Here is a 27715-nt window from a genome sequence, read left to right on the forward strand (position 1 = left end):
TAGTGGACATTCAGCTTGGATGAATTCTTTCAAAAATAATGCCAGCAAATCAGAGCAATGCTCAACGAGTTCTACTTTATGTTATATGTAGAAAAAGATAGAATTATAAAAATCGGAATAATTCGATGAGGTTAGTTGATTGTTTGGCTCTTCTTCACTTGTATCTCTGTATGTGAAAAAGTTTATTATTAGCCATGAAGTGTACACCACTTTCCTATTTGGAGTTCACTTGAAGAAAACTGCGGAATTTAAGTTGAGGTTGAACTTTGCTTTCTATGAACAATTTATTGATTAGCTGCACAATTTAATTGTGTTGGACTTTCATATTCGAATCTACTAAAGGGATTACAATTCTCTTATCCGTAGAAGATTTACTAGAGCACATGCGTGATGAACATTAAATCATTTCCTACTTCTACATTCACATGCATGTTTACGGTTAAGGTAGTTACGTAAATTCGCAACCAACTCCACCACTTGGGTCTTGGTACTTGATAAATCCATATTAATGAAATGTGTAGTAAAACCAAAGAGATGACAAAGAATGAAAAAATTAATACTCCGGTATACGGTCAAAATCGGGCTTGTCCTTTTTTATGATTAATCGAGATCGAGGCGTGACAGACAAGGTTCGACCCCATGTCATACCAGACCGTGACACGAAGTTAGATGGCCAAGCTCGTGACTCACGAACCGATCGAGATCGAACGGGATAGAGATCGAGCAAGATCGAGGGAAGCATGCCGAGTCAAATAACGAAAAGCCAAGATATCCGCGATCGGGCGAGGATCACGGTGGAAATCTCGGCACGTATCAAGAAGAGGCCGATTAATCAGCTAATTGGGATGTTTTACCATATTTTGGATTGTATTAAGGGTAGGACTCCCCTACTATATAAAGGGGGTCTGCTCATTTGTAAAAGACATCATATTCACGTTACATAAAGCAATATACTACTTTTCTCTTAAGCTTTTAACATTCTATTACTTTATTGTTGTGTCAACTAAATCTTCACTTGGTTGATCAAGGGTGATCAAATTCGAGGGTCAAGGTTACTTGATTCATATGGTTTGCTTTAATTCCTATTTATTATCAATTTCAATGTAATATCAATTTACATTGTTGCTCAGTTTGGGCTAAGTAAGATCACGTGTCCTTAAAACCATAATACAAATTCAATTGTTATCCGTTTTTAGGGTAAACAGTTTGGCGCCCACCGTGGGGATAAGGATAATAGTGATTGCCTGGTATTTTCATAACACACATTATTTTACAATTGTTCTTTGAAGTATCTTTCATTATAGGATCAAAAAATGTCAAACTCTCAGTCAGCACCTCAACACATTGACAATGATCTTAGCCACCATGGCGAGAATGAGAATATTGCACCAGGAAACGTTGTACCCCCAGCAGGCCTCGATGGAATTCTGTTTGTAGATCCAATCAGATGTCAGTTCACATGTAGCCATCAATGGAAATTTGGTCGTCGATAAAGCAACATTCGCGGAGGGACCCGGTCAGCTACTCAGAATGCACATGGCGGTGAAGATGGCAGGATCAGCCTGCGGGTGATCTTTGAAATGTTGCAGGCCAACAAGCAGCAAAAGCCTAGCTCAAAAATCAGAACTACACACCGAGCAGGGTCGAACTCGAGTCATCCCAAGAAGTTATATAAAGGGTCGAATCAACTTCTAGGAAATCGAATGAGAAGGAATCGGAGACCAATCCTGCTAGCATAAAAATGCTCAAAGAACTAACAAAGTGAATCGAGATAGGGGAAAAGAAAATCGAGGAAAACAATAAGAAGGTGGAAACTTATAACTCCAGGGTCAACCAAATCCCAGGGGCACCACCGATATTAAAAGGACTAGACTCCAAAATTTTGTACAAAAACCTTTCCCCCAAGTGCGGCTCCGAAGCCAATCCCCAAGAAGTTTCGTATGCCCGAAATTCCTAAGTATAATGGGGCAACTGATCCAAACGAACACGTCACCCCCGACACGTGTGCTATCAAAAAAATAACTTGGAAGATGACGAGATCGAATCGGTCTTGCTGGAAAAAAATCGGGGAGACTTTATCGAATAGTGCTATGATATGGTATCACAATTTACCGCCTAATTTTATTGACTCGTTTCCTATGCTTGCATATTCTTTTCTAAAGGAACACGCCAGGACCATTAAGGTCAGACCAAGAAAGTCAGACCTTTTCAAGGTAAGACAGAAGGACAACAAGATTCTCACGGAACTCGTATGTCGATTCTAAATGGAATGAATGGATTTGTCACCGGTCACCGACGATTGGGCTATTCAAGCTTTTACTCAAGGTCTCAATGTTCGGAGTTCCATAGCTTCACAACAGTTGAAGCAGAATTTGATCGATATCCGGTTGTCATTTGGGCCGATGTACACAATCGGCATCAGTCAAAGATCATAGTCGAGGATGATCAAATGGGGGCTCCTTCTGGGTCCGTTTATCCTAACAGGCCCGTGGATAGAATCAAAAGGGATATTGATCGAGAACCAAGGTAGAATAAAGATCGATACCAACCATATAATAGAGACCGTAGAGGCAGCGGATCTGGGAAAACTCTACACAAAATGAGAGTAGAAACGATTGAGGTCAAAGTTCACGGGGACTCATGAGCAAGAGTGGTTTCGACAAGGATGTCGGGCCCAAAGAAGCACCGCAATTGTCAAAATATAACTTCAACATAGATGCATCCGCCATCGTGTCAGCCATCGAACGTATCAAAGATACTAGATGGCCTCGACCTCTACAGACCGATCCAGCCCAGAGAAATCCCAACCAAGTGTACAAGTATCATGGTACCCATGGCCATAAAACAGAAGATTGCAGACAACTAAGGGTGGAAGTAGCCCGATTGTTCAACGAGGGGCACCTTCGAAAATTATTAAGTGATCGGGCCAAGAATCACTTCAAAAATAGAGATTCAAATAGACATAACGAACAAGAAGAGCCAAAGCATATGATTCACATGATTGTTGGAGGGGTCGATATTCCTCAAGGACCAGTATTTAAATGCGCCAAGGTGTCGATCACAAGGGAAAAAGCAAACTCGGGATTACTTACCAAAAGGAACATTGTCTTTCAATAACGAGGATGCAGAAGGGATCATACAACGCCATAACGATGCACTGGTAATATTTGTACTTATGAATAAGACTCAAGTTAAACGTGTTTTAGTTGATCCAGGTAGCTCGGCCAACATCATCCGATCAAGGGTCGTAGAATAGCTCGGTCTACAAGATCAGGTTGTGCCCGCGGCTCGAGTACCAAATGGTTTCAACATGGCATGTGAAATAACCAAAGGTGAGATAAATTTTCCAGTAAATATGGTTGGGACCGTCCAAGAAATGAAGTTCCATGTGATCGAGGGCGATATGAGGGCAGTGTCCTCGACCCTTCACCAGCTTCTAATGTTCCCGACACCAGAGGGAGTCAAAACAGTCTACGAGGAGCAACCTTCCGCCAAGGAAATGTTTGCCGTCGAAGAAGTGATACCAATATCGGCTTTCTCATCAACGAAAGAGTCAAATTCGAAGGGGAAATAGGAGGTCAAATAGCAACCACAAACATCAGCCCCTACCCAGTTGGAGATGCATGGGACTGAAGAAGATGATGATTACAGGGTTCCTCGATCCTTCATAGTCACCGATGATTACGATGCCATAAAATCAACGGTCGAAGAGCTGGAAGAAGTCATACTAATCGAGCATCTACCCGATCGAAAGGTATACATGGGTATAGGGTTAACTCCCGAGCTCATGAAAAAACTTATTCAACTTCTTATAGGTAATATGGATTATTTTGTTTGGTCTCATCTCGATATGACAGGGATCCCACCGGAGATCACTACTCATAAACTAAGCTTGGACCCGAAGTTCCGCCCGATGAAACAAAAAAGGAGGCCTCAGTCTGAGGTCAAACACACTTTCATCAAAGACGATGTAACCAAACTTCTCAAAATAGGGTCCATCCGGGAAGTAAAATATCCCGAACGGTTAGCGAATGTAGTAGTAGTCCCTAAGAAGGGAAACAAGCTTAGGATGTGTGTAGATTACAAAGACCTAAATAAAGCATGCCCCAAGGATTCTTTCCCTTTACCTAACATCGATCACATGATCGATACCACGGCTGGCCACGAGACTCTAAGTTTTCTCGATGCCTATTCCGGTTACAACTAAATACAGATGAACCCAGAAGACTAGGAAAAAACTTCGTTCATCACTAAGCATGGTACCTACTGCTATAATGTAATGCCATTCCAACTAAAAAATGCTGGTGCAACCTATCAACACCTAGTAAACCAAATGTTCGAAGAACAAATAGGGAAACTTTCAATATACTAAAGAAATACAACATGAAGCTCAACCCAAAAAATTACGCATTCGGGGTCGGCTCCGGCAAATTTCTCGGCTTCATGGTATCCAATCGAGGTATCGAGATCAACCCCAACAAAATCAAAGCTATCAAGGATTTCACGATAATAAACAACGTAAACGCCATGCAGATTTTAACAGGGCACATAGCCGCCTTGGGGCGATTCATCTCGAGGTCTTCCGATAAGAGCCATCGATTCTTTTCATTGTTGAAGCAGAAGAAGAATAACTTTACATAGACTCCAAAATGCCAACAGGCCTTGGAGGAGCTTAAATGGTACTTGTCAAGCCTGCTGTTGTGTGTGCGGTGAAATTCGGGGGACCGATTTGCCCTTGACATAATGCTTCGAAGAGTGACCCCGAAAACACGGGATCTTGAGTCAGTCGCTTCCCTCGAAACCTATCGATGCCCTACCAAGAATAACATTGGCTGAAGCCCCGACGAACGCAGGAATCCCCCCGAGGAATACACCCGGGGTCGATCAAATCTACTCATGCGGCTCAACGTCAACCCACATGCGACGTAAGGCTAACAAGCTATCACATCTCATTCTCTTTTGTCATACTACACGTCTTGTACTTAGTTTGGGCGTCCCCTTCCTATAAAAGGGAGGTCACCAACATCTTGTAGAGTAGCTTCAATCATCCTACTCAAGGGAAATAATATCTTCTTTCTTCCTCTTTTCTCTAATTTGCTTATTCCCCTTGGCTTAAAGCCATTTATCTTCGGTCATTCTTCTTGTTTATCACTTGGTACTGGCTCGAGGTCGTCTCCGTATTCATCGCCTCTTAACTTGTTCTTCATTATATAACTTAATATCGACCCAAAGAGCCTTGTCTAGTTATATATTTAACTGTTATCTCATCCCCAGCTATCCCCGATAGTTCAAGATCGATACTAACGCCGACCCCGAGGTTGCATCGACCATCTCTGCATCCGGGCAACAGCCCCCACCTTCGGTTTGGTTACTGCCTCTTTTTACCCCACATTTCACCGTTACACTTAGCATTCTTAGCATTAACTGCTCTAACAACTAGCTCGAGAATAGATCACGTATTTTTAGAATCTCATTTACAAATTAATTGTTGTTACCATTTTCACGGTAAACAGTTTGGCGCCCACCGTGGGACTAAAAATAAAAGTAATTATTTTCTTGCTAGTTTTCATTACACAAATACACATCAGCTTTCACACTTTTTCTTGTCCAAAATCCTTTGACTTCAGGCCAAAATGTTCGGCTCGGTAAACGGAGTTGAGAACGACAACCTCAAAAATCACGGGGAAAATGGTATGGATGTCCCGGCTGCTAAAGCACCTCCGCGGAATCCTGATATCGCTCCCGGACCGATCCTAGCGGACACAGATTCACAGGACGCACAACAAGTCGACGAAACTTCTCACACCGACAGGAGCGTACAGCACAACGACCAACAGGAAGCTCAAAAAACCCCGGCCTGGGAAGAATAGGAAGTTAGTCTTCATGTTATTTTTGAAATGTTGCAGGCACAACAACTGGCCATTGCTCAGCTGCAAAACCATCCAAGAACCCCCAGCACAGCAGCGCTAGAGACGGCTCCCCCCGTCGAGCGAGCACTCGAAAGGACAAGCAACAACGGGTCAGTGGCTGACCCCGCCATTGTATAAATGCTCGAGGACCTCACCAAAAGGATTGAATCAGGTGAGAGAATGATTGTAGCCAACAACAAAAAAGTCAAGACCTACAACTCCAGGGTCGATCAAATCCCAGGTGCTCCCCCGGTCCTCAAATGTTTGGATTCAAAGAAGTTCATTCAGAGGTTGTTCCCCGAGGAAGCAGCCCCGAAGCCTATCCCGAAAATCAGAATGCCGGAAATCCCCAAGTACAATGGCACCTCCGACCCTAACAAACACGTCACTACTTACACCTGCGCAGTAAAAGGCAATGACTTAAAAAATGACTAGATCGAGCCCGTGTTGCTGAAACAATATGGAGAAATGCTTTCAAAGGGGGCCATGATGTGGTACCATAACATGGCTCCCAACTCCATAGATTCGTTCGCCATGCTAGCAGACTCCTTCGTAAAAGCACATACCGGAGCCATCAAGGTAGCAACAAGGAAATCTGACATTTTCAAAATCAAGCAGAGAGAGAACGAGATGTTGCGAGAATTCGTATCCCGCTTCCAGATGGAACGGATGGAGCTGCCACCAGTCTCTAAAGACTGGGTGGTGCAAGCCTTCACCCAAGGCCTGAACGAACGAAGCTCGATGGCTTCAAAATAGTTGAAGCAGAATCTAATCGAATATCCGGTCGTGACCTGGTCGGACGTTCACAATTGATACTAGTCAAAGATCAAGGCCAAGGATGACCAGCTGGGAGCCTTTCGGGCTCAGTATACCTAAATAGACTCCTGGCAAAAGAATCGAAACCAAGCAAAGAAAGGTACCAACCGTACCATGAAGATAGAAGGAACGCCCCGAGGCGCAACCTACCCCGCAACGATCGGAGGATAGATCAAGGACAGGATCCTCGGGGGCTCATCAACAGAACTAGGTTCGATCGGAACATGGTGCCGACAAACGCGCCCCACTTATCGGAATACAACTTCAGCGTCGACATATCAGACATCGTGAATTAGGGACACCAAGTGGCCCAAACCAATACAGTCGGACTATTCACAGAGAAATTACAACTTAGTGTTTGAGTTCCATAACACACACGGTCACAGGACCGAGGATTGCCATCAACTACGAGAAGAAGTGGCCCGACTCTCAACAAAGGTCACCTTCGGGAATTCCTTAGCGATCGGGCAAAAAATTAGTTTCGAGACAGGGAGGCAACCAAGAAGAACGAGGCAAACGTACCGCAACACGTCATCCACATGATCATGGGGGGCACCGATGCCCCACAGGAACCCGTGATGAGGAGAACAAAAATATCCATCACCAGGGAAAAACGGACTCAGGGATATATCCCCGAAGATGCCCTCATGTTCAGCGAAGAAGATACCGAGGCCCTGTCTCAACCCCACAATGATGCCCTGGTAACCTTCTTTCTTGCAAATTCTTTTCATATAAAACGTGTACTCATAGATCCAGGTAGCTCGGCCAATATTATCAGGTCGAGGGTGATAGAACAGCTCAGACTGCTTGAACGGATCGTGCCCGCCACTCGGGTCCTCAATGGGTTCAACATGGCGAGCGAAACAACGAAAGGAGAAATCGTCCTTCTGATTACCGTGGCCGGCACAACCCAAGACACCAAATTCCATGTCATCGAGGGAGATATGAGGTATAACGCCTTGTTTGGGCAACCGTGGATACACTGCATGAGAGCAGTACCATCCACCTTCCACCAGATGATAAAATTCCCGACGAAGGACGGGGTCAAAACCATCTATGGGGAACAACACGCGTCAAGGGAAATGTTTGCAATACATGACGTGTTATCAATGCCCATACCCCCGCTCCCGAATAAGCCAGAAGGGCGAATCAGGTCTCAACCCCGGTTGGTTTTAACAACACGAAGTAGAAATCTGCATCGCATGTCCGCCTTCCAGCGGTCATAATAAGCCAATCTCAAGATGCCACCAGCATATCTCGTTTCAAGGTACAGCCATTCCTTTTGTTTCATTTCGGATTAAGAACTAACCCTCGTGCAGGCACTCAACCAGAGATACAAGAATGCTAACACTATCAAGATGCCTTGAGACCCCCAAAAGCGTGCTCGTTGCACTCTCTTCCTTTGACCGAGTTTTTATCCCAAAAAAGAAGGGTTTTTACCCACAATGTTTTTAATGAGGCAACGTCTACAAAGCTGCCTAAAGGGGAAACTCCACGAATTGCTTGAAGCACCCTTGCGGCCAACTTTCAAGCGGCGAAGGGCATTCCCACTCGAAGCCACCCGATTCGAAGGAAGTGGGGAAATGCCAAGCAAAGGTTCCTACAGGGAGACGATGTATCTGGCAAACGGTCGATGTAATCAGACCCCGCCAAAACGGGAGCATGTACTATTATATCGGACAATCTGATCACGCCCAACTATGCCTTATAAAAGGACAATGCGGACGTTGCAAATATAACCTGAGTATTTATGCCCAGAGTCGAATCCACAGAGAATTAACCTATCAATTACTTTCGTTAGACTTGCTAAATTCTTTAGAATCAACTTCCTCAAATATTGTGAATAACAGTTGATGGTATATTTAATAACTAAGATTGAAAGTCAATAAACAGTTGTAAACTAAATAAGCTTAAGTTGTGAACAATAATGAGATGGTTCTAAGGTAGTGATTTCCCCTATTGATGGAATCCCTTCTGTTTATGTTTCATATATATTTACCAACACATCTCTATCAACCATGAACACTCTTTTTACCATGAATCTCTCCCGAGTAATCACGATAATTTACTAGACGCACTCTCCCGAGATACGCTAGCTAGCTTTGTTTATTACAGTTCACTTTAGATTGCACCCAAGATTTCGTTATCCCTAATCCCGCCTTTAAACCCACAGTTATAGATCCCTCTTATACTTTGGGAGTAATGTTATTCAACAATTACCTAAATATGCACTCTCTCCCGAGTTATGCATACTAAATAGGCACAGCCAATTGAGGATCCTGTCAATTAACTACAACAAACACGTAGTTGAACAAATAGAGATTAAACTGGCAAACTATATTAACATAATCAAGAAGTTCATCCTTCAATAGGTTCCATCAAAACCCTAGACAAAAGATTTAGCTACTCATGACAATGGGTAAATAAACTATGAAAATATTAATGATCAAAATTGCAAGAAAAATAAATAGAAGAAGAAAATATGATGTTTTGGGTGATCCCTCACACTTGTTTCTCTTGCCAAAGTACTTTCTAAAACATTACATGCCTCTCTTGGACGAGTTCTATTGTTTAATTTAGGGTTTTGGGCTAAAAATCCTGTGTTTTGCACTTCAGACCCTCAATTTTTCGCTTCCTATCGCGGTCCTACCGCGGTTACGCCAGGACCGTGGCCAACTAGCCTCTCAAAATCCTCAACAGCCTTCTGCCGCAGTCCGATCGCGGTTACGCCGGGATCGCGGCAGTCCATCTCCAGTTCTGGTTTTGCTGCCTTCGCGTGGTGCACTTAGCGGATATTGTACGATTGGCCTCTTTTTCTCCATAATTGATCCCAAAAGTACTCCATAGACTTCTTTTATTGTATATATCCTGCAAAAAATGAAAAGCACTAATCAGAGCATTTTGTTATCACTTTTTACCACAAAAATTATACAAGAAGGTGGTTCTTTAGGGCCTAATTATAGTCCAATTCACCTATTATTAACACCCCACACTTAAATCTTTGCTCGTCCTCGAGCAAGTTGAACCACACTTCTAGGCCTAATCGTTCGATGCATTACCCAGTTTATGTCACACTCGCCATTATGAAAGAACAACCTAAGCAGTGCAACAGCCACACCTCAGATGAAGACTCTAATACCATGCCACACTCGTGCTTACTCTAGTTAATCTAAATAGAGGTGAAAACTTGCTTTTTCTTCCTGAGTCACATGCCCTCACATAACATTTCTGAGAGAAGTTCCACACACATAAAATCAAGCAACAAGGAACTATAGATAGAACGAATCCACTCACTCTCAGCAAAGAACATTCACATGCCACACAGATACACCATAAGCCTACCCTTAGTGTAATACTCTACTAATCGAGTTGTTCAGTCCAAGATCAGGGGTCTTTATTTGGTTATAATGTAGGCTAAGGGACGGGTAGGATATATTTGGATATAGTGACTAACCTCCCTAAGAACTTTTAATACAATCGTTCCCTTTATTCCAATTTCCCTGTTCAACCCAATCATTCTTCCACACTTGTTTCATAGGCTACCCCCACTTTTCTTTAGGTGCAACTGGCCTCTCTTTTTTTTATAGTCATTGCACCATTCAAGTATTTTCCTGATTTTCCTTTTCCCACTCCATTACTACCTCACACTTTGACTTTTATATGCTCTTTAACGATTCAAGTGCTTCTATGAGGTACAGGTTCAAACAGTCAAACTATTCAAACACAGGGATGTAGGTTGTTGTAAGGTTATCAAAGAACAGGCTTCAGGCTCGAAGGGGTTAACTATGGCAATATGTACATGTGGATTCATAGTTATACAGGCTACACAAGGTAATGCCTCAATCATCTCTAAGACCAAACAACTTCTATTTCGCTTTGCAAACACACAGGGCAAGTTCTAGGTATCGCATGCAAGCACAGAATACAAGTATTATCTCACACACACTTGGCATGTAACACATTCCGAATTAGTTTGTCAACACACTCACGTGAGCGTTCAAGAAAGACAAGGTGTTCAGAATTAAGGCATAAAATTACGAGTCTACAAACGAGCCTAGACGTCGCACCATCAAGTTCGTTTTAGTTATTTGCAGGTGTGTACATTACGGGTCGCATTCTTGCCTTTACCCATCTTGGTCCAATAGAGTCCTAAGGGTCCTAAAAATATTTAAAAAAAATCTACCTAACCCGGTTCAAGAAAAGCCTTTGGAAAAGAACCGTGGTCAAAAGAAAAACCAAGGAGGAATTACTACACTACCTAAAAAGAAAACTAAAATAAAAAAAAATCTAAATGGACTACTTCCCTCAAGAGTATTGTCCAAGTGGTCCGTCCTCAGGAAGAGTCTCCTACATTTATTTATTTTACAACCAATGTATATGTACACTAACAATACACCACTAAAGCAAGTCTCCCACCCCACACAAAAAGAATATGGCATGTCCCCATGTCATAACACAAATAAAGTGCAGAAGGGTAAGAAGACTTCCCTGAGCGTCACTCGGAGTCGGAGACGGTGCTGGGATCCACATGACAAGCCCTCCCCAAAGCACGGAACCAAGCTATCATCCGGCTCTCAGACCTGGCATGCTGCTGAGACATGGCACCCATACGCACATGCAGGCCATCCACCGAGGAGCGAAGATCTGCCACCTCTTCCTCCAAAGAATGCAACATGGGTCGACTGGACTGTGATCTAGAGAACCCTGCCCCAGTATGGGGTCGCCGAGAGGATCCGGCTCCATCATAGGATCTCCTGGATGGTGCCATGGGTGCTGGGGCGTCATCCTCATCATCAAGCTCAATGGTTGTGGGTGCATCTCTGCCTACTGTGATCTTTGAAGCTCTGAATGCCGCTTTTACGGGCAAAGCTCCATTTGTAAGATTGGTGGGGACACCATCCAGCAGACACAACCTCGTCACAAGTGAGGGGAAGTAAAACCCCTTAGATAGCAGAGGTGACCGAAGGATCATTTCATCTCCAATAATTCTCGCCACATCAAAGTCTTTCTTGGTGATGAAGCACCACACCAATAGAGCTTGTAGGTGGTTCACATCTGTCGTGTTGCCCGTGGGTAATAACCGGCTGCAAATAATGGTGAACCAGCACTTAGCCTCATGTGTGAACGACTTGGAGTGAAGGGTAATGTTTTCCTGTAGCCAGATTGGTCGACCCCCTGCGCATATTGTCACAATCATAATGTCCCAAGTGACCCCTTGGGTGTCGTGGTAATGATCAATGTCACCAGTGAACTGGGGCAGCCGCAAGACCTGGAGAATCTTCAGAATTGAGGCATCCACCACCCTGCCCCGCACAATCACAGACCGACACAAATTTTTCGGGCAGTTCGCGTAGAACTCCTGGACTATCATCGGGTTTGTCGTCTCAGGTTCATCAAACAAGAACTTCATCTCCCTCCATCTGATTTCCTCATACATGTCTGCTTTTTCCATACGGAGGGCAGCCCTGTCAACAAGAATCTCAGGGATAAAGCTTTTGGGGGCCTTAGCGTGAAACGCGTCCTCGGCATCCTGTTACTGGAACCTGGTGGCATCATATGTTGGCATTTGGGAAGTGCTTGCCGAGCTCCTTCGCCTTTTTCGGGCCATATTACCTGCAGATAATTCAGGGTAACAATCAGATGCATCCTAACCTGTGCCAGTCGGATGGGTACTTAGACTTCGCCACCTGATGGCACCAAACAGTTTCCTTTTGTCAAACAATGTCAGTATACCCAATTAGTAAGGTGCCCAAAGTGGACAACCTCCACTATTGCCCTCACACCACTATTAATTCTACAATTCCGCCATATAATACCCCACACAATCTCCTACAAGTGAATCATGTCAAATGCTACCACCACCACAAACTAAGAAGGGCACAAAGTGCACCAAAATTTTACAACACACCCCCAATTTTCGGCCATTTAGACCCCTCTACCAAGCTTCACCCTAAAAAACTTGTTTAGGCCTCCATACCTTCTAAAAATCGCCCACAAGTTAAACACAATGAAAACCCAACCATTTAAACATCAATCATGGCCAAAAGAAGCAAATAATGGATAAAAGGAAAGAAAAGAAAGAAAGAAAAAAAATAAAAAAAAATTACGCTAAAACACTACACTAAGTTATGTAAAGAAAGAGAAAAAAATAGAGAAGCCTACCTTGAGAAAGAATGGAAGGAATAGGTTGTGGAGAGAGAGAGATGGAGAAGAAAATGAGGGGAAACAATGGGGGTTTGAGAGATAGAAGATGGTGTAAAAGAGAGAAGAGAAGAGAGAAGGGGATGGGGAATGTGGGTGGTTTGAAGAAAAGAAGGGTTTGGGGGAATAGTAGGGGGTTAGGGTTATTAAAAAATGAAAGGGGGGGAGAAAATAAAAAAAAGGAAAAAAAATCTGCACTTACCTGGCCCGCGCTGGTCTGCCGCGGTCCTACCGCGGTTATGCTGGGACCGTGGTAGACCCTTTTCAGAGGGTGTATTTGACCGCGGTCCTATCGCGGGTACGCTGGGACCGCGGTAGACTTCTTTCAGAGGAGGTCCTTGACCGCGGTCCGACCGCGGTTACGCTGGGACCGTGGTCTGGGCGTGTTCCTACTACTTTTTTTTTGAAGTTATGCATTACACTTACAACACATTCGTGGGTTGCCTCCCACGCAGCGCCTGATTTAACGTCGCGGTACGACACAGATGAGCGCATTTAAGGCTCGCTCGACCTCTATGGTTCAGTCAGGTGTAGCTCAGACACTTCCTTTGGTTTGCTCATGCCCACATATAGTTTCAATCTCTGCCCATTGACTCTAAATGTACGATAGTCTTTCTCTATGGAAATCTCGACAGCACCTGAAGGGAAAACTTCGACCACTCTAAATGGTCCAGACCATCGTGACCTGAGTTTACCCGGAAATAGCCTTAATCGTGAGTTATAAAGAAACACCATATCTCCAGGATTGAAATTTCGCTCCACAATGTTCTTGTCATTCAACCTCTTCATTCTTTCCTTGTACAACCTTGTGCTCTCAAAAGCAAGATGTCTGAACTCGTCGAGCTCATGCAATTCTGTGATCCTCGTTGTGCCCGCAGCCTCGATGTCTAGATTCAGCTGTTTCAGTGCCCACCACGCTCTATGTTCAAGTTCCACTGGCAAATGGCAGGCCTTCCCGAACACTAACTTATATGGTGACATACCAATCGGTGTTTTAAAAGCAGTTCTATAGGCCCAGAGTGCATCATCTGACTTTTTCGTCCAATCAATTCTTATGGCATTCACAGTCTTGGTTAGCACACTCTTTATCTCTCTGTTGGACACTTCAACCTGCCCACTAGTTTGCGGGTGATAAGGGGTAGCCACCTTGTGGCGTACATCATACTTTGCAAGCAACTTCTCGAAAGCTCTATTACAGAAGTGAGTGCCTCCGTCACTGATAATCGCTCTTGGTGTCCCAAATCTGGTGAATATGTTCTTCTTCAAAAACCCCACCACCAATCTTGCATCACTAGTGGGCAACGCTGCAGCTTCTACCCATTTGGACACGTAATCCACAGCAACAAGTATGTACTTATTGTCATAGGAGCTGACGAAGGGACCCATGAAGTCAATCCCCCAGACATAAAATACTTCCACCTCTTGAATTGGGTTCATGGGCATCTCATGGCGACGGGAAATGTTCCCGGTCCGCTGACATTTATTGCAGCCCTTCACCCATTAGTGCGCATCTTTAAACACTGTTGGCCAAAAGAATCCGGCCTCAAGCACTTTCGCAGTTGTCATGACCCCTCCAAAATTCCTCCAAAAGCCGATGCGTGACAAGCCTGCAAAACAGAAGATTGTTCTATCTCGGGGACACACCTCCAGATCATATTGTCAACACAAATTCTAAACAGGTAAGGCTCATCCCAATAATACATGCGGCAGTCACGATAAAACGTTTTCTTTTGTACAGATGAAAGGTCATAGGGAACTATACCGGAGGCTAGGTAATTTGCAAAATCTGCATACCATGGCGCTTTCTCAAGATTAGTAGCGAGTAGTTGCTCGTCTGGAAAGGTTTCCAGAATATCTTCAACCTCAACTGCATTTTCAGCTCCCTCAAGTCGTGATAGATGATCAGCGACTTGGTTCTCTGTGCCCTTACGGTCACGAATTTTAAGGTCGAATTCTTGCAGCAGCAACACCCAACGAATCAGGCGCGGCTTAGACTTCTTCTGCGGTTCCTTCTGCTTCTGCGACTCCTCTTCCGTGTATACGGCGTCACACCTGCGGTCCCCAATCCGCATGTGCGGAAATACTAGAAGCAACAAAAAAATCTGCAGCTGCAACAATTTCTCAAACTCTCCGTCAACCATCAGAAATCACCCCGATGCCCCCGGGACCTCAACCAAAAGCACCAACATATCCTAAAACCTTATTCAAACTTATACCAATCTTCAAAATACCTCAAACAACATCAAATCGACCAAAACACATCGGATTCAAGCCTAACTTCATAAAATCTTCTGAATTCTGCTTTTGATCAAAAACCTAACCAAACCACGTCCGAATGACCTAAAATTTTGCACACACATCCCAAATGACACAACAGAACTACTGCAACTCTCGGAATTCCATTCTGACCCCTATATCAAAATCTCGCCTACCAACCGAAAATTGCCAAAATATCAACTTCGTCAATTCAAGCCTAAATCTACTCCAAACCTTCAAAACTCATTCCGATCGCGCTCCTAAGTCTCAAATCACCTCTCGAAGCTATCTAAACCATCGAAACTCACATCCGAGACCTCTAACACATAAGTCAACATCCGGTTGACTTTTCCAACTTAAGCTTTCTCAAAAGAGACTAAGTGTCTCAAACCTTACCAAAATCATTCCTGATTCGATCTGACCAACCCGAGATCACATAACATGGATAAACAAAGCATAAAGAAGCGGAAATAGGAAAAATAAAGCGGTAATTCATGAGACGACTGGTCGGGTCATCACATCTTCCCAAACTTAAACAAACGTTCGTCCTCGAACGAGTCAAGAAACATACCTGAAGCCTCAAACTGGTGAGGATATCTGCTCCGCATCTCCCGCTCGGTCTCCCAGGTAGCCTCCTCCATGGGCCGACCTCTCCACTGCACTTTCATTGAAGCTATATCCTTTGACCTCAACTTTCGAACCTGACGACCCAAAATAGCTACTGGCTCCATATCATAAGTCAAATCATCATCCAAATGAACCGTGCTGAAATCCAAAACATGAGACGAATCCCCAATATACTCCCAGAGCATAGAAACATGAAATATCGAATGCACACTCGACAAGCTAGGTGGCAAAACAAGCTTATAAGCCACCACATCAATCCTCCGAAGCACCTTAAAAGGCCCAATGAACCGAGGACTCAATTTCCCTTTCTTCCCAAATCTCATAATACCCTTCATGGGTGAAACCTTCAATAGAACCTTCTTACCAACCATGTTGGATACATCCTGAACCTTCCTATCAACATAGCTCTTTTGCCTCGACTGCGCTGTACGAAGCCTCTCCTGAATTACCTTCAACTTTTCTAAAGTATCATACACCAAGTCTGTCCCTCATAGCCTAGCCTCACCAGGCTCGAACCAACCAACTAGAGATCTACACCGCCTCCCATACAAAGCCTCATATGGAGCGATCTGAATACTCGACCGGTAGCTGTTGTTATAAGCAAACTCTGCAAGCGGTAGAAACTGATCCCATGACCCTCCGAAATCAATGACACAAGAACGCAACATGTCCTTCAATATCTGAATAGTGCATTCGGACTCTCCGTCCGTATGAGGGTGAAAAGTTGTGCTCAACTCAACTTGAGTACCCAACTCTCGATGCACAGACCTCCAAAACTGCGAAGTAAACTGAGTGCCCCTATCTGAGATGATGGAAACTGGGACACCATGCAAATTTACAATCTCTCGGATATAGATCTCTGCCAATCGCTTTGAAGAATAGGTAGTACACACAGGAATGAAGTGCGCAGACTTGGTCAGCCGATCCACAATCACCCAAATAGCATTGAACTTTCTCAAAGTTTGTGGAAGTTCAACAACAAAGTCCATAGTGATCCTCTCCCACTTCCACTCGGGAATATCCATCTGCTGAAGCAAGTCACCCGGTCTCTGATGCTCATATTTCACCTATTGACAATTGAGACACCGAGCTACCAATCCCACAATATCTTTCTTCATTCTTCTCCACCAATAATGTTGCCTCAAATCCTGATACATCCTCACGGCACCCGGATGAATGGAATATCGCGAGTTATGGGCCTCCTCTAGAATCAACTCTTGAAGCCCATCCACATTGGGCATACAAATCCGGCCCCGTATCCTCAACACCCCATCATCACCTATAGTCACATCCCTAGCATCATCATGCTGAACTCTGTCCTTAAGGACAAGCAAATGTGAATCATCATATTAGCGCTCTCTGATGCGATCATATAAGGAAGACCAAGAAACCACACAAGCCAATACCCGACTGGGCTCCAAAACATTTAATCTCACGAACCGATTGGCCAAGGCCTGAACATCAACTGCAAGACGTCTCTTCCCAACTGGAATATATGTCAAACTCCCCATACTTACTGCCTTTCAGCTCAAAGCATCGGCCACTACGTTGGCCTTTCCCAGATGGTATAATATAGTGATACCATAATGCTTAAGCAACTCCAACCACCTATGCTGCCTCAAATTGAGATCCTTCTGCTTGAACAAGTGCTGGAGGCTACGATGATCAGTAAACACCTCACAAGACACACCATACAAGTAATGCCTCCAAATTTTCAACGCGTGCACTATGGCAACCAACTCCAAATCATGAACGGGGTAGTTCTTCTTATGGGGCTTCAACTGAAGAGAAGCATAAGCAATAACTCTACCCTCATGCATCAAAACACAACCAATACTCACTCTTGAAGCATCACAATACATGGTATATGAACCTGAAGCTGATGGCAAAACAAACACTAGAGTTGTGGTCAAAGCTGTCTTGAGCTTTTGAAAGCTCTCCTCACTCGTCCGACCATACAAATGAAGCACCCTTCTAAGTCAACTTGGTCAAGGGCGATGCGATAGATGAGAACCCCTGAACAAACCGGCGATAATAGCCTGCCAAACCAAGAAAGCTGCGAATCTTTGTGGCTGAGAACGGTCTGGGCCAACTCTGAACCGCCTCTATCTTCTTCGGATCAACCTGAATACCTTCGCTGGACACCACGTGCCCCAAGAGAGCCACTGAATTGAGCCAAAACTCACACTTGAAAAATTTTGCATAACGTTTCTCCTCCCCCAATCTCTAAAACACAACTCCCCCAATCTCTAAAACACAACTCCTTTCCGAACTCGATCTGACCAACCCGATACCACATAACACGGATAAACAAAGCATAACGAAGCAGAAATAGGAAAAATGGAGCGGTAACTCATGAGACGACTGTCCGGATCATCACATGAAAGTATCATATCGTCCATTATAATCAGGAGCTAAGTTCAAGAGGTGTTTTACGTATTAAAACGTGTTTGCTCCATGCTACCACAAATTCGAGTTTAAACTTCTCTACATTACTACAAGATACCACATATATCTTCCAGAGCATGTCATTTTACCTATTTCACCTTCCTCTAGAAATTGCTCCATCTTTTGCATTTTTCTAGCAACTTCCTCTAACTGTAGGCATCTTCTCTGAGTTTTCATTTGTTTGCTCCTCAAGTTTATCTGCTGCAAAATCTATATCTCTGCATTTAGGTGATCAATATCTCTTTCACACCGTAAGAGAGGGAAATCTAGGTGACACTTAAAGTTTTTACGCGTAATAAGTACTGCATTACATTTCTCAATTTCCACACGTATAATATTAGTGGTTTACAACATATCCTAGGGTGCGCAATGCTTCAGCATGAAATCATCTTGTCCAACAGAAAGAAGGATGCTTCCAATCCTGTCAGTTATATATGAAACATGAATCAATAACTTTCATAATGAGCAAGTTGTAAGCTATAGTTATGAATAATTATATCCTGCAACATTTCAAGTACGTAGCTCTGCAAATGGCATATAAAATATCACATATTAACATAACCCATCTAAAAAGATGACATCTTTATAACGGGGAGAAGCATGACTAGTTTTGATAAACAGTGGGGAAACTGTAACAGGCATGACCAGGTTCGACAAATAGTGCAAAAAATCCCTCCCCCCCCCCCCCCCAAAAAAAAAAAATAAGAACTACCATGAGTTGTACTCACATGACATATAATTCAAAACACAAGCAACATCGTAAAAATTGGAAAAGTGTCAGCATCATGTACTATGTCTTTCTTTTCTTTCTTTTTGGTTTCTCATTCCTACATTTTTGCCAAGTCAGTGTCATATCCAACAGGTTGACGTACCTATAAGTAGCGAATAAAGGGGCTTAGTTTATGAGCAATTCATTTCCAGTGAAGAACGATTAGCAGCAATGAAGGAAGCTTTATTCGTGTCCTGCAATAACGCTTCTATGCAAGAGGCACACAGGTTTGCTTTTGATCAAGCTGATGACTTCTAAGGCCATTTCCTTGCAACCAAGATTATCTTTCTTAGTCCAGTTGAACAATTTCTTCTAACCGGTTTAACGTTCTAGTTCTTTATTTTTCCTATATATACTATTGTTTAAGGTTGCTGGGTTTGTCTTTTTATTAGTTCACCTAAATTTACCTGCTTTCGTATAAAAAGAAATTTAATTTTCCCCTGCGATTAATTTCTACATTTCTCTTAAAACTTCTCATTCTCTAAACCTTTTTTCTTGGTCATTGAGCAATCCTCTTTTAAGAAATTTTTTGTTCAATATGAAGAATTATTGTAATACAATTTTTTAAAGGTATTTTGAAATATAATTTTTGGAGAAATAACTAATCCTTAATCCTTCCACTGGCATAGTGCTAATAATACTTCCGAATTACAATAAGCAGGAGATATATTATCACTCGATTTCACTTAGTAAGATGGAGTAGTTGTTAAAACCGTTTATTTAAATTTGATATAAGTTTCTTATCAGAATGTTTCTTGCTCAAGCATAACCTCGCATTTTCAAATAAGTTAAAAGGCCACCAAGTAGATTTGATACAAACCGGGATTCATGCTATAAACTTACAAAGATCCACATAGATAGTAAGGTTACATGAAAGTCTCAATCATTATCACTTTCTTATTATTTTTAGGTTGACATGTTTCACCATTGATATTTTGTATCCCATGTTATTCACAGTACAGTACTTCATAATTATCCCAACACACAAAGATACAGACATATAGATTGACTTTAACCAGATCAACACAAGTGCTTTCGTTCATTTGCAAATGCCCTAACTTTTAACACTGATCAACACTTAACAATCTAATGGTAAACATAAAAATCAAAACTTCCTCTACTGTCTAGTTACTAATCATATTCTCTATGTAAAAATGGAAAACTTCCTAAATTCCATTAGAGAAAGTCTTTGATAGAACTATAATTTGACAACGTAAATATTTGAATGCTGCACAACCAGTAAAAATGAATGTCCTATATGGAGATTAACATATTCACCAACTTCCTATTATTATTATCCCATATTACTTTGGTTAGAATAAGATGGGCAAGAAAGCATCTCATCATAAACTAAATTCTGACGATATAATATGTTAAGAAGAAATATGGAAAAATGAGGTCATGAAAAGTTGATAGTGCTATATATCAATCCCATATCTTACTCTGTGGACAATAAGTTAACCTTAGCAACCCTAAGTCTATTGGATGTCACTGAATGATGGGAAAAAATACAAATTAACAACTACGCCTCAGTTACAGAAGCAAAATTAAGTTGTGGTGAATACATACTTGTTACTGGTATATTACATACTGGTATATGACAACTACATGAAATAATATATCCTCAACAGCCGTCCATGACATGTAATGTAAATAACAGGAGGAGGTTTCTGCCAAAGGTTGAACTAATTTATAGCCACACAAAATATAATGCCTTATTTTGTGTGGCTATAAAATAAGGCACATATATTTTGTGTGGCTATAAATAAGGCACATAGTCAGTGGTTAAGTTTTGGGTTTGATGGACACGTCTCATTAGGTATGTTTAAAGTCCAAATTGCCCTCAAATACAAATGTAATGCCAATAAGCTAATACGTCGAAACTTTAAGCTCTTCTATTACTAGCAAAAGCACTAACAAACAGTAATCATTCAAATTTTTTGGCTTTTCCACATAACTGAATCTCATATTAAATCTACAACGAATAGAAAGTTCAATACCTCTCAACACTTTTTGGAAGGAGGAATTTTCATTTCCACCTTATCTGTTTGTTTTAGATTTCTTTCTGAAGATCTTAATTTAGAAGAAAAAAGGGGGTTTTATCTTCCAATGTTGTTTGATTATTTGATCTAGACTAAATACTATACTAATTAAGCAAACAAATACTTGATCTTCTCCAGCATGGTAGCCTTAAACATGAACTACCTGATAGGGCATGCATGATTGTCTCTAGCACTTAAATTGGTGTAATTCTTCTCGTTCTACACCAAAGGTTGAACTAATTTATAGCCACACAAAATATAATGCCTTATTTTGTGTGGCTATAAAATAACGCACATATATTTTGTGTGGCTATAAATAAGGCACATATTCAGTGGTTAAGTTTTGGGTTTGATGGACACGTCTCATTAGGTATGTTTAAAGTCCAAATTGCCCTCAGATACAAATGTAATGCCAATAAGCTAATACGTCGAAACTTTAAGCTCTTCTATTACTAGCAAAAGCACTAACAAACAGTAATCATTCAAATTTTTTGGCTTTTCCACATAACTGAATCTCATATTAAATCTACAACGAATAGAAAGTTCAATACCTCTCAACACTTTTTGGAAGGAGGAATTTTCATTTCCACCTTATCTGTTTGTTTTAGATTTCTTTCTGAAGATCTTAATTTAGAAGAAAAAAGGGGGTTTTATCTTCCAATGTTGTTTGATTATTTGATCTAGACTAAATACTATACTAATTAAGCAAACAAATACTTGATCTTCTCCAGCATGGTAGCCTTAAACATGAACTACCTGATAGGGCATGCATGATTGTCTCTAGCACTTAAATTGGTGTAATTCTTCTCGTTCTACACCAAAGGTTGAACTAATTTATAGCCACACAAAATATAATGCCTTATTTTGTGTGGCTATAAAATAAGGCACATATATTTTGTGTGGCTATAAATAAGGCACATATTCAGTGGTTAAGTTTTGGGTTTGATGGACACGTCTCATTAGGTATGTTTAAAGTCCAAATTGCCCTCAGATACAAATGTAATGCCAATAAGCTAATACGTCGAAACTTTAAGCTCTTCTATTACTAGCAAAAGCACTAACAAACAGTAATCATTCAAATTTTTTGGCTTTTCCACATAACTGAATCTCATATTAAATCTACAACGAATAGAAAGTTCAATACCTCTCAACACTTTTTGGAAGGAGGAATTTTCATTTCCACCTTATCTGTTTGTTTTAGATTTCTTTCTGAAGATCTTAATTTAGAAGAAAAAAGGGGGTTTTATCTTCCAATGTTGTTTGATTATTTGATCTAGACTAAATACTATACTAATTAAGCAAACAAATACTTGATCTTCTCCAGCATGGTAGCCTTAAACATGAACTACCTGATAGGGCATGCATGATTGTCTCTAGCACTTAAATTGGTGTAATTCTTCTCGTTCTACACCAAAGGTTGAACTAATTTATAGCCACACAAAATATAATGCCTTATTTTGTGTGGCTATAAAATAACGCACATATATTTTGTGTGGCTATAAATAAGGCACATATTCAGTGGTTAAGTTTTGGGTTTGATGGACACGTCTCATTAGGTATGTTTAAAGTCCAAATTGCCCTCAGATACAAATGTAATGCCAATAAGCTAATACGTCGAAACTTTAAGCTCTTCTATTACTAGCAAAAGCACTAACAAACAGTAATCATTCAAATTTTTTGGCTTTTCCACATAACTGAATCTCATATTAAATCTACAACGAATAGAAAGTTCAATACCTCTCAACACTTTTTGGAAGGAGGAATTTTCATTTCCACCTTATCTGTTTGTTTTAGATTTCTTTCTGAAGATCTTAATTTAGAAGAAAAAAGGGGGATTTATCTTCCAATGTTGTTTGATTATTTGATCTAGACTAAATACTATACTAATTAAGCAAACAAATACTTGATCTTCTCCAGCATGGTAGCCTTAAACATGAACTACCTGATAGGGCATGCATGATTGTCTCTAGCACTTAAATTGGTGTAATTCTTCTCGTTCTACACTTTTTGGTTGCAGTAAAGAACCCAGGAAAAATACTTAAATACTATGCATAAATGATTAAAGGTCAGAAAATTTACCTTTCGGCGCTATTGAATAACACAATACACGACAATCACAATGGATCGCAAGAACTGCAATAACAAAGAGAATAAATCAGGAAAAAAAATAGTATCAGTAATAGATAACTCCAACCAAAATAGAGGAGAAAGATAAAAAAGTTAGAACAACCTAAGAGTTAGAAGCAGTTACACATGTGATGATTAAACAACAACCAATTTGATTATATTGTCTCTACCAGTTAGGGAAAGATAGTGTCTCGCAAATAATTTCATAAATAAAAACCTTTAAATTAAGACTTATACAATTTAGCGTATACATCAACCAGAAAATTGCGAAATCAAGAAGTGTGCGAAGAACCGAGAAAACCGAAATCCAAAATTCAGCACGCTTCGAGATAAAAAATACTTTTTTATTGCTCGATTTAACAAACAGCAACCATCGAGTTGCAATATTAAAATTCATGAACAGAACCCAAAAGAAGATATGGCAAAAATTAAAAGAAGGGAAAAAGGATGCGAGGAAAATCAGAGAAGAAACAGAAAGGAAAAACCTAAAACAACTTCATTGGATGACAAAACCCTCATTTTTTTTACAATTATCCGATTGAGTATCATCTGGACAACTACCATGAGCAGAACAAAAAGGTATGGGGAAAAATCAAGAAAGAAACAGCGGTAGAGAACTGAAGAAGAGGAACAGAAGAATTTAAAACTTTAAGATTATCAAGGCAGGGCTGCTGTCAGCGTTGATATGAGAAAAGTGTACATGTGGGAATAGGTTAAAACCTACACGTAGTATCTGCGGATCGCATGAAAGGGCACGTATAGAGGTCATGTGAAATGACCTAAATGCCCCCAGACTTTGTTGAAAAGAATTGAAGCATACATGTCGAAAAACGTTCTCTTCTAATATATAGAAATAAATATAAATATAAATTAAATATTTTCTATTTTAATGATCTTCAAATTCGCTAATTCAAGCTCGGAATAATTATATTCTATATTAACTAAATTAATGAAGTTATGTCACGACCCCAAATACCCGGTCGTGATGGCGCCTATTACATTACTAGGCAAGCCAACCTAACCATATAACCATAACAAATATCCTTTCATAAAATCATTTTTCTAACACGGGTTTGAATACCAATTTTCATAAGAAGTGTTTAAAACAACTGAAATATGCGGAAGTCAATAAAACATAAGACAACACAGCCCAGACATCTGGTGTCACGAGTCTAGAGCCTCTCATAACTAACTGTCTGATACAACAAAAGTCTAGAAAAATGCAGAAAAGAACAAGATAAGAAGGAGAAAACAGGGCTGCGAACGCCATGCAGCTACCTTGAAATCTCTTGTAACCTCTGAATCAGCTGAGGACCCTCACTCTGCCACTCGGGCATCTAGATCTGCACACAGGTGTCGCACCTCCTTTTTCCGCGCCCGCGGGGCGCGTGGGGAGTTTTCTCCAATTGAAGGACAGTCGAAAAGGGATTTGTTTATTTGTTTCAGAGTCGCCACCTGGGAATTTTAAGGCGTCCCAAGTCACCAATTTTAATCCCTGAATCGAGGAGAATATGACTCTGTTTATTATTCTGCGAACCAGAAATCCTGAGTAAGGAATTCTGTTAATCCGGAAGAAGGTGTTAGGCATTTCCGAATTCCGTGGTTCTAGCACGGTCGCTTAACTGTTTTTATTATTGGCTTAATTATCTTGATTTTTATTAAATACTTTTTGTTACGTGATTTTTCTACCGCTTTTACTTATTGTGATTAAGGACCCTTCTTTGAATCGAATTACGCGTACGTATATTCGTGTTATAAATTTAAAAATGCGGAATTGTGTCACGCGTACGTGTACACAATAACTTTTGATAATATATTTATTAAGCAATCATTTTTTCGAAATTGTGTTGAATCAAGAATATTTGTTTTTCTTAAATATTGAACCGCACATCGCGGGTTTTTATGAAATTAATTTAACGCCTTTAAAAAAAATCCTTTTATTAAATATTCGCTCGAAATTGCGCGTACGCATAATCCGAATTTTTGCTTTTAAAAATATAATCAGGGTACGCGAACGTATCCCTAATTGCGCAAAATATTTGTAATGATATTAGGGATTTTTCCACAAATTGTTTGTTGTATCTACACATTTTATATGAAAATACTGAGAAATTCATATTCAAGGGATGTCTTTAAATTCTTTTAAAAGAAATTCACAATTTTTAAATATTGCCCGTTGACTATAATTTCCGAGTATTAATTATGTTCATCCCAAGACTATTCAAATTCACAGTGAAAGGATAAAAATTTGATTTTTAGCAAATACAACATATATATGTATGCCAAAGAATGAATTGTATATGAAACTAACAAATTCTATTTCTAATTACCATTGATATAAAGTGTTGCAATTGGTGCTTATACATCTCGTTTCATTCTCATATACTCGCTTTTAATCTAATAGGCCTAATTATTTGGTCAATTTGTTTTATGAAGGTAGATAGGCATCGAGTTTATAGGAAAGGAGTTATTATACAAGTTAATTCAATAAAATTACCTTACATGCAACCTAACTGTATGTCGTAAACATTCATAACGTTTTAACATCGTAACAAGCTATATCATATCACCTTTCACCAACGTTTATACACACATCTATTATCTTTATAAAAATATACCATCAATACCATCTTAACCTTATTTAACAACAAGAGTTAGTAATGTAGTTTTCTTGATATTTCTACATTACTCTTTACTTATCTAACAACACCATAAAATTTAAATAATGGCCCACTTTATGCCATGTTTCCTACCTTGACAATCTTAATCACAATTATACTTTAATGAAAATTTAGAAAATTAACCTTGTTACAACACTTATACAGTCTTCAATAAAGGATATTTAACTTACAGTCATCCTATCAACATATACTACTTATTTGATCCAGAAACAAAACTGAATTTTTAATTAAAGAGCTTAAATGAATAAAGATATTATTACAATTCAAGCTTCATTTATCTGTCATACTGAATCTCTTTCCAACATAGAATTTAAAAGGATATGTACCTGGAAATGGAGGTAGAAAAAGTAAGTTTCAGCAGTAGCAGTAATAACAAAATCAATGGAATAGCAGTTTTTCCACAGGTTTGAGCAATAATAAGACCCGAAGAACCCAGATGCACAGTGACAGAACTTTTAGGAAGTTTCAGATTTTTAACTGAACAACGATATTGAACAAATCCGGACAGATTTAATGAAAAGAATGATATTTCTGATTCTGAGACTTAGAACAAAACAGACTGAAAAAAATTTCAATTTTTAAACACAGAATCAACTTCAATCCTGACTTTCGAGACAGAATTCTATTTTTGTGCTTCAGTTTTTTCTTTCTTTCTATGAAAACTGATAAGATCTCCCTCTCAAAATCTGATTTCAATCTTTCTTCCAAATCTGTATTCAAAATCTGCCCCTTTCCTTTTCAAATCAGATTTTCTCTCTTCTTCCTTTCTAATTTTTCTGTCTGAAAACTCTTTCTTTTAAGCTGCCCTAAATCAGTCCCAATTCTCTCTCTCAAAAACTCTCAGTCTCCTTTCTTTTTCTTTCTTAAAATCTTCTGTTTTTCAGATTTTTTCTTTTTTTTTTTCTAAAATCTCTCAAACTCTCTTCAAGTTTTTCATTAAGCTGTCCAGCTCCTGTCTTTATACAGGGCTGGTCCTATGCTTTTTAAGTGCTTCTTGGACCCCTTTCTTCTTTTAAAACAGAAAGTTCCATTACAAACTACTTTTTAATACATTAAATGATCCTATCCTGATTTTAAGCAGCCCATTACCCTTTGTTCCCCATTATTACTCATTAACTAATAGCCATTATCACTCCACTATCAGCTCACTTTTATATCATATTACCCTCACTATTCTGTCCAAAAATGTCCCAGATTTTCTACTGTAATTAATGTTATTACTGTCTTAAATTCAGAATTTCACAATACAGATTTTAAAATCTGTTTAAGCAGCTATAACCAATCCTAAAGTTTGGACTGAATTCTGATTAAAAATGTAATTCCTAACACAATTACATCCAATCAAACATTGGTAGAATCATACTGAATTCAGAACCAATCATCATAGCAACATATTACACTGAGTTTAGTAACTGAGCTTTAACTTTGAACAATAAATCAAACAAACACAGGAGCCTTGTCAATATACTGACAATGCCCTGTTCAGAAAACGATATATACACATCATACATTTGAAATTACTGATTTGCAAACAAATATGATTTAATTGACAAGTATTAATCAGTAGACTATTTACAACATTTGTCCATAATCAGTCTAAAACAATAGAAGCAGACTGTTTTTATTAGCATTATCATAAATGAGAATTCATAATATAACTAATCGACGAACTTAATCGAGTCGATTACTTACATTATGAACAATCACAACCAACAGAAACAGTTTCATATTTTGATCATATAGACGGGCATGAGACAAAATGACAGAATTAATCAAAACAAAAAATATAAAAAAAATTAACAAGTTATTAAAACAAACAAAAATACATACAGAATATGC

At 40.1% G+C, this 27715-nt stretch overlaps 1 protein-coding gene across 3 annotated transcripts; it reads right to left on the reverse strand.

Moving 5' to 3' along the window:
• Positions 1-9099: 9099 nt before the first annotated feature.
• LOC104221879 (uncharacterized) lies at positions 9100-23886 on the reverse strand. Of its 3 annotated transcripts, none has more exons than XM_070156730.1 (4): positions 23681-23886; positions 23148-23201; positions 15754-18678; positions 9100-9593 (listed from the first exon to the last, which is right to left on the reverse strand). In XM_070156730.1, exons 3-4 carry the CDS (start codon positions 16178-16180, stop codon positions 9580-9582), a joined length of 441 nt encoding a protein of 146 aa, XP_070012831.1. In that variant the 5' UTR covers positions 16181-18678; positions 23148-23201; positions 23681-23886; the 3' UTR covers positions 9100-9579. The 3 variants fall into 3 exon arrangements, with proteins under 3 accessions (XP_070012831.1, XP_070012829.1, XP_070012830.1); XM_070156728.1 differs by lacking the exon at positions 9100-9593 and adding an exon at positions 11038-12338; XM_070156729.1 differs by lacking the exons at positions 9100-9593; positions 23681-23886 and adding exons at positions 11038-12338; positions 23299-23674.
• Between the last annotated feature and the right edge of the window lie 3829 nt (positions 23887-27715).

This window comes from Nicotiana sylvestris, chromosome 9 (genome assembly GCF_000393655.2).
Source record: "Nicotiana sylvestris chromosome 9, ASM39365v2, whole genome shotgun sequence".
Lineage (NCBI taxonomy): Eukaryota > Viridiplantae > Streptophyta > Magnoliopsida > Solanales > Solanaceae > Nicotiana > Nicotiana sylvestris.